The sequence below is a fragment of the Panthera onca genome, chromosome D1 (assembly GCF_046562875.1).
Source record: "Panthera onca isolate mPanOnc1 chromosome D1, mPanOnc1 haplotype 2, whole genome shotgun sequence".
NCBI classification, from domain to species: Eukaryota; Metazoa; Chordata; class Mammalia; order Carnivora; family Felidae; genus Panthera; species Panthera onca.
In genome coordinates, this window is record NC_138348.1 from 28,202,427 (window position 1) to 28,216,592 (window position 14,166).

At 37.0% G+C, this 14,166-nt stretch overlaps 1 protein-coding gene across 4 annotated transcripts in view; it reads right to left on the reverse strand.

The window, feature by feature from the left end:
- The window catches only part of QSER1 (glutamine and serine rich 1), an 81,522-nt gene that overhangs the window by 36,637 nt on the left and 30,719 nt on the right, over positions 1-14,166 (reverse strand). For all 4 annotated transcript variants that reach the window (XM_060606297.3, XM_078433355.2, XM_060606301.3 and 1 more), the window contains 3 exons: positions 9,115-9,227; positions 7,900-8,061; positions 1,526-5,206 (listed from right to left, as the gene is read on the reverse strand). In XM_060606297.3, coding sequence (XP_060462280.1) covers positions 1,526-5,206; positions 7,900-8,061; positions 9,115-9,227 — 3,956 coding nt within the window. The remainder of the gene's footprint in view (positions 1-1,525; positions 5,207-7,899; positions 8,062-9,114; positions 9,228-14,166) is intronic.

Below are 14,166 nucleotides of genomic sequence, written 5' to 3' on the forward strand. Positions count from 1 at the left end.
CAGTCCATAGAGCATGCTACTCTGGATCTCAGGGTTGTGAGTTCAAGCCTCATGCTGGGCGCAGGGCTCACATTTTCAGATTTGATTTATATTCATTTTTCGTATTTGATTCATATTTTATTTTTACTTCTCTTTTTTAAATGAAAGGGCCCTCTCAGTGCTGGACCTTTCATTTTTTTTTTTTATTTATTTTGAGAGAGAGAGGGCGGGGGGAAAGAGAGAGAGAGAGAGAGAGTGTGAACGAGCAGGGATGGGGCTGAGAGAGAGGGAGAAAGAAAATCCCAAGCAGGCTCTGCACCGACTCAGGGTTCTATCCCACAACCTTGGGATCATGAGCTGAGCTGAAATGAAGAGCCGGAAGCCTAAGCAACTGAGCTACCCAGGTGTCCCTAGATTCCTATTTTAGAACAAAAATTATAAAAGCATTGTTCTACAAATGGAAGAGGGAATATAATAACAATTGCAAAGCAACCTGAATTGGGGGAAAAGGAGTGTAAAATCTTACTAGGATTATCCACGTACATAATGTCTTTGGCTCTAACATTGACATTCCATTATACTGATTTCCCTGTATAACAAAATGTGAATTCTTTAGAAATGAATTAGCAGATGTTTATGCTAACAGATTATTTGGAATACAGGTTGTTTCAGATCACTTCAGCAGTTAAAGGTAGTCTCAAGTCCAGAGAGAAACTAATAAGGTACATCGCAAAACAGGGTTTAACTTTCAAAGCACCACTTTATACAAAAGAGCTAGCCAGGAATAGAGGCTCTACAATCAGACAAACCTGAGTACAGACTCCAGCTCTGTCGCTTACTAGTTGTATGGACCTGCACAATTCATTCACTCTTGGTTATACCATCTGATATTGGAGAGAACAATGCAGATCTCACAACACTGCTACTAGTTCCTAGCACAGAGGTGGTGGCTACTATATTGTTATAAAGATTTTTCCTTAGCATCTTCCTTAAAATAGTTCACATGAGGCAGAGCTTCTTAAATCAGTTCCTCCAAATGTTCATTTAACTACAGAGTAAAGTGAAAGCACACCCAAAGATTTGGGTATAGTCTGAAGCCAACACAAAAAATTTTTAATTTTACCTTAATGTGCATGCTACACATAGTATAATAATATTTAACAGCAAAATGTTAGTCTTCATGTAAAATTGACATACCAAGAAAATATGCTAGTTACTACTACAACAGGGCCCCCAGTACAAATGCCTCATGTCCATAACCCACCTCAAGATGTCTCAGATTAGAGAACCCTGGATACACACTATGTAAATTATGTATCATGTGGTAAAAAGTCAAGAAAACACAGAAGTTCTCAACCTAAACCCCAAAACTTTCCTACAGGGAAGAAACATTAAAAAAAAAAAAAAGTACCTAAAATACCTACCTATGCATTTTGTCCTGAAAATTTATTTGCAGACCTGCTTCAAGAAAGCTTAAAACCCATTCTGTCACCATAAAAATAAGAGTGGAAAGCCATTATTATGAATCCAAAATTTAAAACTTTACCTGCTTTCTTCTTTTTATCAGAAGTAGCATCCAAAGTAGTTAAGGTAGTAGAGGCGCTTTTATAAATATCATGACCACATACTCCAGGATCTTCTTCATCAGAAGAAAATGAAGATAAATGTTCCAAGTTTTTAAGTTCATTATCAACTTTTTCTGATGGACTGTTACCCCCAATTTCAGACACGGAAGGTGTGGGTGTTGTCGAAGAAGTCTTTGGAAGTGGTGGGGGACAAAATGTACGAACAGTCTGGGTCCCTGGTCGTCTAGTCCTGTTAGGCATTCGTACAGCAAGAGTGGAAAACTGCTGCTTGGGCCCAGATTTCAGAAAATCTAAGAAAGAGGCAATAAATCCTGTTTTGACTTCTGGCTGTTTTTCCTCTACTTCTTTGATCTTCTGTCTCATTTTTTCTTGATGCTGATAACCATCATGGCAGCTCTCTGAGGAAGGAGGAGTATATGGCAGATACACATCTGTTCCCCTTGGATTCTGGCGTTTGCCCTGGGCAGGTCTTTTCAGCTGTTTCTGATTACTGTTGTCTTCCTCTTTTGTTTGCCCCTTTCCAGTTTTTTTCTTCTGAAGGTTAAAATGCATTAATTCTTGATTTTCTTCTTCAATCTTGACACCGATGGCCTCCCCAGGTTGGGCCATGGCCAACAGTGCAAGTGTACTTCTAGCTGGGTTCACTGACACACTGCTGTCATCAGCGGTGAGCTCACTCTCTGATGTAGCACTTTCTCCACTTATACTTCTACTAGAAACAAACTCTTGGCTTCTGTTATTATTTAATGTACTATCCATAGGAACTTCGCTATCTTCTTCAGATTCATGATTGGTAGCAGACTGTTTCTTGAATGAGCCAGAACTTTGCTCCTGGACATCATGACTTGGTCCAACCACAGGTGAAATTACTTTAGATGCTTTATTTTGACCAGTTTCAATATGCTGTTGATCAAGAGTCATTTTTGACTGGAGGGTTGGTACTGGTGACAGGTTTACAGCAACTTGATTTCCATTTAAGGAAATATCATTTATATTCTGTGGCTTTCCTACTGCGGCTGTCACAGAGTTAAAATCTGAAGTCACATGCCCAACATCTAATGACTGCTGAAAATGAGATTTAGAATCACCATCTTCAACTGCCGGAATGGTTTCATTTGAAGTTGACTTGGAAAAATCAGAAGGAGTAACCCCACAAGCTGCTGCTGTAGCTGCTAAGATATCATCTACATTTGATAAAATATTTCTCTCATCACTGAGAAGCATTGCCTCTGGGAAACACATTGATCCAAGAGAAACAAAATGATTCTTTGAATCATGTTGACTTGTTTCACTAAAATGGCCCTTAGCTGTTAGATGTTGTTGTAATGGTTTTGAAGACTCAGAGAGGTCCATTTTCATAATTTCAGAAGTTTGAGGATGGAGCTGCTGCTGAGAATGATCACCATTGCTCTGAATAATATGACCATCCATTTGAAGGAAAGGATGTACTATTTGTTGAGGACTTTGAACACGCTGTACTTGTAAAGATGCCTTTACTTGTCCTAAACCTGCCTGCAGTATTGACTGCTGAAGAATTTGTAAATCACAGGCAGAATCTAAAAGGACCTGTGTGTTAGGAAGAGATGCCTGATGGCCATGCCCTAAAGCATGATTTGGAATTTGAATCTGAGATGAGGCATTAATTATTTGATCATGTTGCTCCTGGACCTTGGCTTCATGTACCTTATGTATAAGAGAATGCTGCGGGTTGAGGTCTTTAGTATTCAACCTTATTTGTGGAGTTTGCATTAAATTAGTTGCCTTCTTAATATCAAGGGTTGCTGCACTGACTTGGCCAATTTGTTGGGTAAGCTGTGTCACTGAACCAACCATGCTTTCTTCTTTTTTTGACCCTTGTAGAGCAATCCCAACAACCTGATCTTCAAGACGAGAATTACTTCTAATTACACTCTGAGAATACCTGTCATCTGCCTTTGACACCTTATAAGCCGATTCTTGAACATTAATTTCTCCATCTGACAGCCTTTGGGTTGATGACTCAAGAGACACTTGTGGCTGCAATACCTGCAACTCTTGCATTGGAAAATCCTCTTCTTGCTTTGAAGATGTATACACAGTTGAATCAAGTTTTCTTTCAGCATAAGACTTTGGATCAGGGGAAGGTATGTTATTCTGTAATGTCTGACAGTGAGTAGAGGATGCAAAAGATGATGACTGCGCAGCAGGCAAAAACTTTTGGGACTGGGGAGATGATGACCCTTGAGTCTGAGCATTCTGGGAAGAATGCATGGAAATATAATTCTGGGTTGGGCTAGAATCTGGCAAATTCTGAGCCCGAGTGGCAGAAGAGTAAGAAAGAGAAGGGGCTGTTAATGTTAGAGACTGCCCTGAAGCATAGCTTTCTGAAGGACTAACAACTGATAACACCTGTGACTGAGATGAATAACTAACCTGTGTCTGGCTAACTGGTGGTAAACCCTGAGAATGACTAGATGAATAACTTTGAGACTGACTAACTGAAGACAGATCTCTTGTTTGGGCAGGGTAATTCTCATTTGTAACTGAAGATAATACTTCTTGTTGATTAGAAGAATAATTAAGTGTCTGATTTTCAGAAGTTATAGTCTGAGATGATCCAGAAAAAGTCAATGTTTTATATAAGGATGGCAACTTCTCAACTTTGTTGGACCTATAAACCTGTGAATGAACAATAGATGGCACATTATGTGGCTGTACTAAACCATAATTTTGGGACTGACTAACTGATAAAAGGCTTGGTAGCTGCGCTGTAGAATAAATTTGTGCTTGGCCCGATATTACAGAACTCTGGTTATGTAAAGGTTTGGAATAGCTTAATGTTTGCACAGGAGGAATTACACTTTGAGGTTTGGGGGTCTTAGTTGATGCTAGTGGTTGTTTTGTAGAACAGCTTTTTACTTTTGTAGCAGATGGAGGAAACCCTGATGATGGAATTGTAGATGAGTAAGACTGAGCAAGTTCCACTGACACCTGGGAGGTCTTCTGTTGTAATCCTCCATTGCTCACCTGAGTAGAATCTCCAACTGGGCTACAGGATAAAGATGACTGCCTACTTGTTTCCTGAAAATTAACCACACTTGCATTTGACAGATAGCTATGTAAGGAATGCTGTGAACCAGTCAGTTGTGCCTGAATAGACTGGGTACCTGAAGGCCGCTGATGGTGTTTAATAACACTACATTCTCGAAGAAGAGCTCTTTCAATGGAAGCAGTAGAACTAGTAAAGAGAGTTGAACTGTAGGCTTGAGGAGTTTGCTGGGCTCCCCCAAGTGCTGAAGGCAACAAACTAAATTGAGGTTGTAAAAGATGGGGTGCAGACTCTTGCGCTGAGCGATACGTTGAAGACTGAGGTGGTATGCTGTTACTTAACGCAGAACTGCCCAGGCGCTCAAATGCCAAAGCAGTTGGAACAGTTCCCTGGGAAGTCTTGATTTGTAGCAGAGGGTCATGAGGATTTAAAATTCCATTTGATGTAGTGTTAAAAGACGAATCCTGAAGCACCAAAGGTGAGGTGGTAGCAAAGTTTCTATTGCTGAAGGTGGTGGGATGCTGATAAGCAGAGAGGGCAGAGGGTGGAAGTGTTCCAGTGGTTGGCAAAGGTCCAGTAACAAACAGCTCAGTTGCTGCTGAGGAATGCATACCTGTGAAGAGAAAACATAAAGAACTTTAAGCAATCACAGCACACACACACACACACACACACACACGTTTTTACAGTAGAGACTTACGTACCCATAACCCATTATAATCTCTGTAAGGGTGAAGGGGCGGGGGAAAAAATCTCTGTAAGACTGAAAAGCCTGATAAGCTAGTTCTACATGTAAATTTAAAAAATTACATTTCAAGACAGCTAGCTTTCTTAAAAGCAAAAACAAAGTTACAAAGGTATTAGCAATTTGTATCTATAATTGTTATAGAAATGAGTTTATAGTTAGATAATGCCATCTGAAAATTAAGAAACCAGTAAAAATGTACACAATCTCTAGTGATTAATTTATCCTGAAATCTCAATGCAATAGCAACAAACTAAAATGTTCATAACATTAAAATGAAAACTAAACTCTCTACATTTAACATGATAAATAAATCTAAAAATAAACAGTGAGGTTAACCCTGCAATTTCCTTTATCATTGGATTCCAAATTTTGGTTTTCTATGAACAACTTCCAATGACAATAGATGTGTGCTTATTATACAAGGCTGATCAGAAATTAATAAAGTATTATCAATAAGATTATTAACATTTCAAGAAACCATTCTAGCCACATATAGTAAAGTGAAAACATATACTCTTATGATCTAAAAATTCTACTTCTAGAAATTTATCATATAGCAATACATGGACACAATGATATCTATACAAGATACTTTCTTATAGTTATTGTCTGTAAGAAGTAGAAACAACCCGTATGTATACCAACATGGAATGATCAAATAATTATGGCATATCCTATTAATACTATTGCTACAAACCCTGAGTACATGAATATAGATGTTTTGATATACAAAGATATCAAAGAACTGTTAACTCTTCTCTACAAAAGTGGGAATGTAGTTAGGAAGTATCACTTTCCATTTCATGTAACTTTTTTGTTGTTTCCATGTTTTTTGTGAGCTTCCATTAAAATTTTGTTGTTTATTTTAGAAAAATAGGGGGAAAAAAGATTCTCTGGCCCTTTCAAAAACCTTTTTCTCTCACTTCTTCCCATTAAATGTCAAAAAATATTGCTACTACAAAGACAGAAAAGTAATCTAGTTATACTTAAAAGAATAAACATTTAGTATTTGTGTTTAAAATAATATAATCATAGAAATTGGAATAGAAAGCCTAACTGATTATGTGTAATGTACAGTTATTCCAGGGAGCAAAAAAGGAAGAAGCTACTTTGTTTCTTAATATTCTCCTTTATTTCACATTAAAACATTAATTATCTCCTTGGAAGCAGAAAAAAAACTGCTAAATTGAGGAGCTCTATTAATGGAATTATATCAGAATAGTAAAGTATTATTTCCTATAGCTATTATTTAAAAATATCTCTTTGGGGCACCTGGGTGGCTCAGTTGGTTGAGTATCTGACTTTGGCTCGGGTCATGACAGGTTCCTCAGTTCCAGCCCTGCATCAGGTTCGCTGCTATCAGCCCAGAGCCTGCTTGGGATCCTCTGTCCCCCTCTCTCCCCCGCTCACACTCTCCCTCAAAAAAATATAAACATTTAAAAAATAAAACATCTCCTCAAATAATAAGATGACATGTCTTATTATTTAAAACAAAGCCTTAAAAAAAAAAAAACACCTAACTTTCCTGTCACCCTGAGAAAAGTAAAAACATACACATAATTTTGGGGGAGAAATAAGTGAAAAATGGAATGTATATATAAACAGGGAAAATATAATATCAGCTTGTAATGTCCACTACAGTTTAATTAATGTCAGACTAAATTCCTCATCTGTATGAATAAAGGACTAGACAAGATAATCTAAGGCCCCTCTAATTCTATGGAATATCAGATAATTCAAATAAACTGATTTAAATAACTTACCTAGAAAATTTCAAGCTTGTACATTTTGAGAGTAATTCAGAACTTTAAATAAATAGTGATTTAATCTGTTCAATTCTGGATAACTTTACATTAAACTCTAATGATGAAATCAGTCTCAAGATTGTTTTTTACTGTATCATCTACTCAACCTGAAGTCACTAAGATAAATGAATTTAATCGTTCACCAAAAACCAAAAAAGATAAATATGTGAGGTGATAGATGTGTTAATTAATCAACTGCGGGGTAATTCTTTCACAATGTATGGTGAATCACAACGTACACTTTAAACATATTATAATTTTATGTATCAATTATACTTCAATAAAGCTGAAATGGAAAAATAAAAGAAAATTTAATTTTTGCTTTTATTAAGTAGACAAGTAGCTACATAAACTGCCAGATAGGAACTTTATACCTAGGGTTTATCTTCAATAATTATCTATCTTCTTCAATCTGTTAAGTTTTCACCAAAGTGACAAATCTGAGTTTTGTCCAACTTAAAATTGTGAAAAATTCCAGGTTTTAAATTTCACCGGAAAACCAGTAATTACTCTCAGCTACACTATATAATGACAAGGCCATAAAAATTTTCATCAGTATTTTTTCTGCACTTATAAGTTCTGAAAACAAGAGTGCCCGGATGCCTCAGCTGGTTAAGCATCTGACTCTTGATCCTGGCTTGGGCCATGATCTCATGGTTCCTTGGGAGTCTCTCTCTGCTCCTCCCCCACTCATGCTTTCTCTGAAAATAAATAAATAAACTTAAAAAAAAAATTGTGAAAACAAAAAATCACCTGTCTGCCAGGATGGAGCCCTGAATTGTGGTAAAAGAGTAGTTCCTGAAGAAGCAGCCTGAGCAGTTCGGGATTCAACAGCAGAGAGAAAATTCATCACTGAAGATTCTTTAGTGTTAGTGCTGGCACTGTTCACACTAGTATCAAATATTCCAGAAAGACCTATGTTTGAAGATAAAATATGTCACAAAGTAAAATATTTAATAATACAAAAGTATATTTCTGTTCATATTTAATTAACTTACCTATTTTTTTTGAGAGACAGAGAGAGTGTACCTGGGAGCAGGGGCAGGAGGAAAGAGAGAATCCCAAGCAGGCTCCATGCTCAGTATGGAGCCCTTGGAACCTGACGCAGGGCTTGATCCCATGATTCTGGGACCATGACCTGAGCTGAAATCAAGAGTTGAATGCTCAACTGACTGAGCCACCCAGGTGCCCCCAGAGAGTCCTTTTTAAAATAAAAACAGGGGGGTGCTTTGGTGGCTCAGTCGGTTAAGCGTCTGACTCTTTGATTTTGGCTCAGGTCTTGACCTTGCTCGTGAGACTGAGCCTGGCATAGGGTTCCATGCTGACAGCACAAAGCCTGTTTGGGATTCTCTCTCTCCTCTCTCTCTGCCCCTCCCCCCACTCATGCACTCTTGCACTGTCTCAAATGTTTTAAAATAAATAAATAAAAAAGAATCCCTGAAATTTAAGGCCAAAACCTCTACAACCCTAAACTGTTTTATTTTGAAATAGCAAACACACATGAATTTGATGAAGCATGGTTACAATATAAAATCTACAAAAATCAGCGTGCCTGGATGGCTCAGTTGGTTAAGCATCTAACTTCAGAAGCTCAGGTTATGATCTCACAGCTCATGAGTTATAGCCCTGCATTGGGCTCTGTGCTGACATCTCGGAACCTGGGGCCTGTTTCAGATCCTGTGTCTTCCCCTCTTTCTGCCCCTCCCCTGCTTGTGCTTTGTCTCTCAAAAAAAAAAAAAAAAAAAGGTAGAAAAAAGTTAAAAAAAAATCTACAAGGATTGGGAAGATCTCCCAATTAATTATACAGATATTCCCTATCAGTAAAAGACAAAGCTTTTAATTTCATTTTCACTTTTCCCACAGCTCCATTATTTTCTTCTGCCCACATTCATAACCCAAAATATGAAAACTGATTTTTCTTCTTATTCACTAAACGTAGCCAGATTAATTTTACAAGAGCATTTTTACCAGTTGGCTGAGGTGTGGCAGCATATCCAGGAAGCTGATGGGAGGCTGCAAAAGTCTGTCTCTGAAGGAGATCTGTTTCAGAGTGTGAGGGATGTCCTTCTTCATAGCTTAAACTAGAGGATAATAAAAATAAGTGACCAAAAACACAGCTCAAACCATATGATCAAAAAATTTCTAGGAGAGCAATTATCAAAAGTAGCAAAAGTCTCTGACTAAATTCAATAGATTTGATTAATAGATCAAATACGGTCTGACAATACTGTCAAAATGGGGAAATATATTGAAGATATACTAGGAAGAAAAATGATACACAGTATATTCCTTAATTTAACTTTACTTCCTTTTACTGGGAGAGAAATAACATGGTACAGTGGGAAGAGCAATAGCCTGGAAATCAGGGCAGCTGAATTCATTATACAACCTCTACCACCTGCTTACAGTATCATTTGAATAAAAGACTTAATGTCAGACTGAATTCTTCATCTGTATGAATACAGAATTAGAGAAGATGATCTAAGGTCCCTCTAATTCTACCATTCTATGGAGTATCAGATAATTCAAATAAACTGATAATTAAATAACTCACCTAGACAATTTCAAGCTTGTACATATTGAGAGTAATTCAGAACAAGATATTTTTTATCCCCTTGACATTTATTTTGAATATTTTAAACCCAGAAAAGAATGGAAAGTCCAATAAAAATATTATACACCTGTTGCTTAAGACTCAATAATCATGAACATTGTGTTACCTTTGTTTTATTTTTCTCTACACACACACACACACACACACACACACACACACACACACATATACACACACACTTTTCTTTACATATATACACTTTTCTTTACTAAACCTTTCTTTTTTTACTAAACCACTTGAAAATAACTTGCATAAGGACACTACATCTTTAAATACTTCAGCTGTATCTCCTAAGAATTGGTCATTCTCCTATACAGCTAATTATTATTATAATTATCATTATTAGACTTGAAAAAACTTAACAATTTGAGTCAATAACAGTATGTAATACAGAGGTCATATTCTAATTTCCCAATTGTTGCCTAAATGTTTGGGATTTTAAAGCTTTTCTATGTAGGATCCAATGAAAACCTCAAGAATTACACTTGCTGGGGTGTCTGGGCAGCTTAGTGGGTTAAGCCTCTGACTCTTGATTTCGGCTCAGGTCATGATCTCATGGTTCATAAGGTTAAGCCCCATGTCAGGCTCTGTGCTAACAGCACGGAACCTGCTTGGGATTCTTCCTCTCCCTCTCTCTCTCCCCCTCACCTGCTCACACTCACATGTATGTGCACACTCTCTCTCAAAATAAACTTTTTTTTAAAAAAAGGAGAATTACACTTGACTATTTCTCTTTAAATTTAGAACAATGCCTCTACCCTGCCTCTAATCCCAGATCCCTTTTGTCTTGATTTCATGACATAGACTTGTTGAGGAAAACAAGTCAGCTGAATGTAGACTATCCCAAATTCTGACTTTAAAGGATACCTCATGAGAAGTGCATAAACGATATTTTGTACTTCATATTGCCTCATATGAGGATACACATAATGTCAGTTTGTCTCATTGTTGGTGATACTAATCTTAAAGTGGGTAAGGTACATGTCAGATCTCTCCAGGTAGTTATTTTTTCTCCTTTGAAATGCAATTGGGAAATGTTACTTAAGACTTAGTAAATACCTTATTCCCAAAAGCAAAGGTTTCAGACATCATCCATCTTTAATTAAATTACCACCTTGGAGATTGGAAATGGTAGTTTTCTAATTACATCATTCCTTTAATATTTAAAAGTATTCTTCTGTAAAATAAAAATCAGCTTCCCCCCTTTTTCTCTCATGTACATACATATTTACTTATATTTTAATAATATTTTTCAAAAATGTAAACACCTTACACTTTAAATATATCGCTGCAGACTTAAAAATTGAGGTACAGTTGACATATTATATTAGTGTCAGGTGTACAGCATAGTGATTCAACAATTATATACATTATGGAATGCTAACCATGATACATGTAGTTGCCACCTATCTCCTATAACATGATTATAATATTATTGACTATACCCCTGCTATCAACATTTGTATACGTCTTTCATGGACATATGTTTTCATTTCTCTTAAGTTAAATAGCTAGGAGTGGAATTACAGGGTCATAATGTAGGGGTATGTACTACTTTACATTACCATGTAAGGTAATATATCAAATTTCCATTTTTACTTTTTTTTTTTAATTTTTTAATGTTTATTTTTGACAGAGAGAGAGACAGAGCACGAGCAGGGGAGGAGCAGAGAGAGAGAGAGACACAGAATCTGAAGCAGGCTCCAGGCTCTGAGCTGTCAGCACAGAGCCTGACGTGGGGTTTGAAGTCACAAACCGTGAGATCATGATCTGAGCCAAAGCCGGACGCTCAACCGACTGAGCCACCCAGGCGCCCATTTTTACTTTGCAACCTTTTCACCACATGATATTTTTAGTCTTCTTAATTTTAGTCATTCTAGTAGGTATAGTGGTATCTCACCACAGCATAATTTGCATTTCCTAATAACAAATGATGACGAGCATCTTTTTATATGCTAACAGGCTATTCTTTCAGCTCCTCTTGTAAAGTTCGTTCTGAATTTTTGCCTTTAAAAAAATTCAGGTTGTTAGCACTTTTCTTATATTCTGGATCTACCTTTTTTGTCAGATATATGTATTGTGAATGCTTTCTTCCAGTCTGATGGTCTCCTTTATACTTTCTAGTGTCTTTCTTTTTTTAATGTTTGTTTTTGAGAGAGAGAGAGAGAGAGAGAGAGAGAGCGAGCATGTGCATGAGCAGAGGAGGGGCAGAGAGAGCAGGGGCAGAGGATCTGAAGAGGGCTCCGCACTGACAGCAGTAAGCCTGATGCTGGGCTGGATCTCATGAACCGTTGAGATCACAACCCGGGTTGAAGTTGGATGCTCAACCAACAGAGCCACCCAGGTGCCCTCTAGTGTCTTTCAGTAAAAGGTTTTCATCAGTTTTGTGGTAAAAGCACTTAACAACAGATCTACCCACTTAGCCAAGTGTGAAATACAGTAGTATTAACTATGTTGTACAGCAGAGCTCTAGAGCTTATTCATCTTGAATAACTGAAACTCTATATTCTTTGAACAACTCCCCAATTCTCCCTTCCTCTAGTCTCTGGCAACCACATTCCTATTCTCTGCTTCTGAGTTTGACTAACAAGGTTTTAATATTTGATCAACCTGAATTATATTTTTTTCTATAAAGTCAGTGCTTTCAGTATCCTGTCACTAATATATTCACCCATATTTTCTTTAAGTTTTAAAGTGTTAGCTTTTTTTTTTAAGTATTAGCTTTTATATTTAGGTGTATCAAATCATTTTGAGATAAATTTTGTAAGGTAAGGGTAAAGGTTCATTTTCTAAATTTCTTCAAAAATTAAGGCATAATTTGCATACAATAAAATTCACCCTTTCTAGTGTACAGGTCAGTGAGTTTGAAAAAATATGTAAATACTGCAAAAACTAAGGGAGAGCACAGTCCCAGCATTATAAAAGATTCCCCCATGCCCAACTATGGTTAGATCCTCCCACCATCTCCCTAGGATCTATTCTCTGTTCTTATAGTTTTCCCTTGCCCAAAATGTCAAATGAATAGAGTAATTTAACATGTTGTGTAGCCTTTTGTGTCTGGCTACTTTCAGTTAGCTTAATGCCTCTGAGATTCATCCATGTTTTTATTTATACCAGTAATTCATTACATTTTATAGCTGAGCAGCATTCCATTATGTGGATGCATCAGAGGTTAGTGCTTGTTTTACATCCCTTTATCACTTTAAGGACCTTCGGGTTCCTTCCTGTTTTCGGCAGTTATGAATAAAGTTGTCACACACCTGTGTATGTTTCTGTGTGAACACAAGTTTTCATTTCACTTGACTAAACATATAGGAGGGGGATGGCTGGTATGGTAACAAGGTAATGTTGAACTTTAGAGAAACTGCTTGTTTTCCAAAGTAGCTATCCTTTTTCTCATATCCCTAGTACTGTATGTCTGGTCTATGGCTCTGCATCCTCACTGGCACTAAGTATTACCAATTTGTAAGTTGCTTCTTTTCTTTTTAAAAATTTTAGCCATTCTAGGGGCGCCTGGGTGGCTCAGTCAGTTAGGCGTCTGACTCTTGGTTTCAGCTCGGGTCATGAGCTCATGTGATTCATGAATTCAAGTCCCACGTCAGGCTCTGTGCTGACAGCATGGAGCCTGCTTGGGATCCTCTGTCTCCCTCTCTCTCTGCCCCTACCCTGTTCTCTCTCTCGCTCAAAAGTAAATAAACTTAAAAATTTTTTTAAATATAAAAACAAAGTTTAGCCATTCTAATTGGTGTGCAATAGTACCTCACTGTGATTTTAATTTGCATTTCCTTACTAACAATGTTTAGCATCATTTGCTCATCTAACATGCAGAAATCTTTGGTAAAATATCTACTCAAATCTTTTGCCTGATATCATCAAATCCTTGGTGAGATATACGTTTTGAAAATAATTTCTCCCACTCTGTGGCTTTCATCCATCCTCATAATAATGTAGTTAGAAGAGAACCATTTTTAAATGATTTTTTTTAGGATTTTATTTTTAAGTAATCTCTACACCCAGCATGGGGCTCAAACTCACAACACTGAGATCAAAAGTCACATGCTCCACTGACTGAGTCAGCCATATGCCCCTATGAATTGTATTTTTGCTATTGTTGCTAAGAGATCTTTGCCTAATCCACTATCTCAAAGATTTTCTCCTTTTTCCTCTTGAAGGAAGGTTTGTTTCCTTCTGAAGTTTTATGGTATTACTTTTTCCATTTAAGTCTGATTCATTTGGAGTTAATTTTTTGTACATGGTGTGAGGTTAAGGCTTGAGATTCATTTTTTTAAAAAATTTGGATATGCAATTATCCCAGTACTATATATTGAAAAAAATTATTCTTTACCCATTGAATTGCTTTGGCATCTCTTCTTTAAAAAAACTAGCCATATATTTGTGGTTCTATT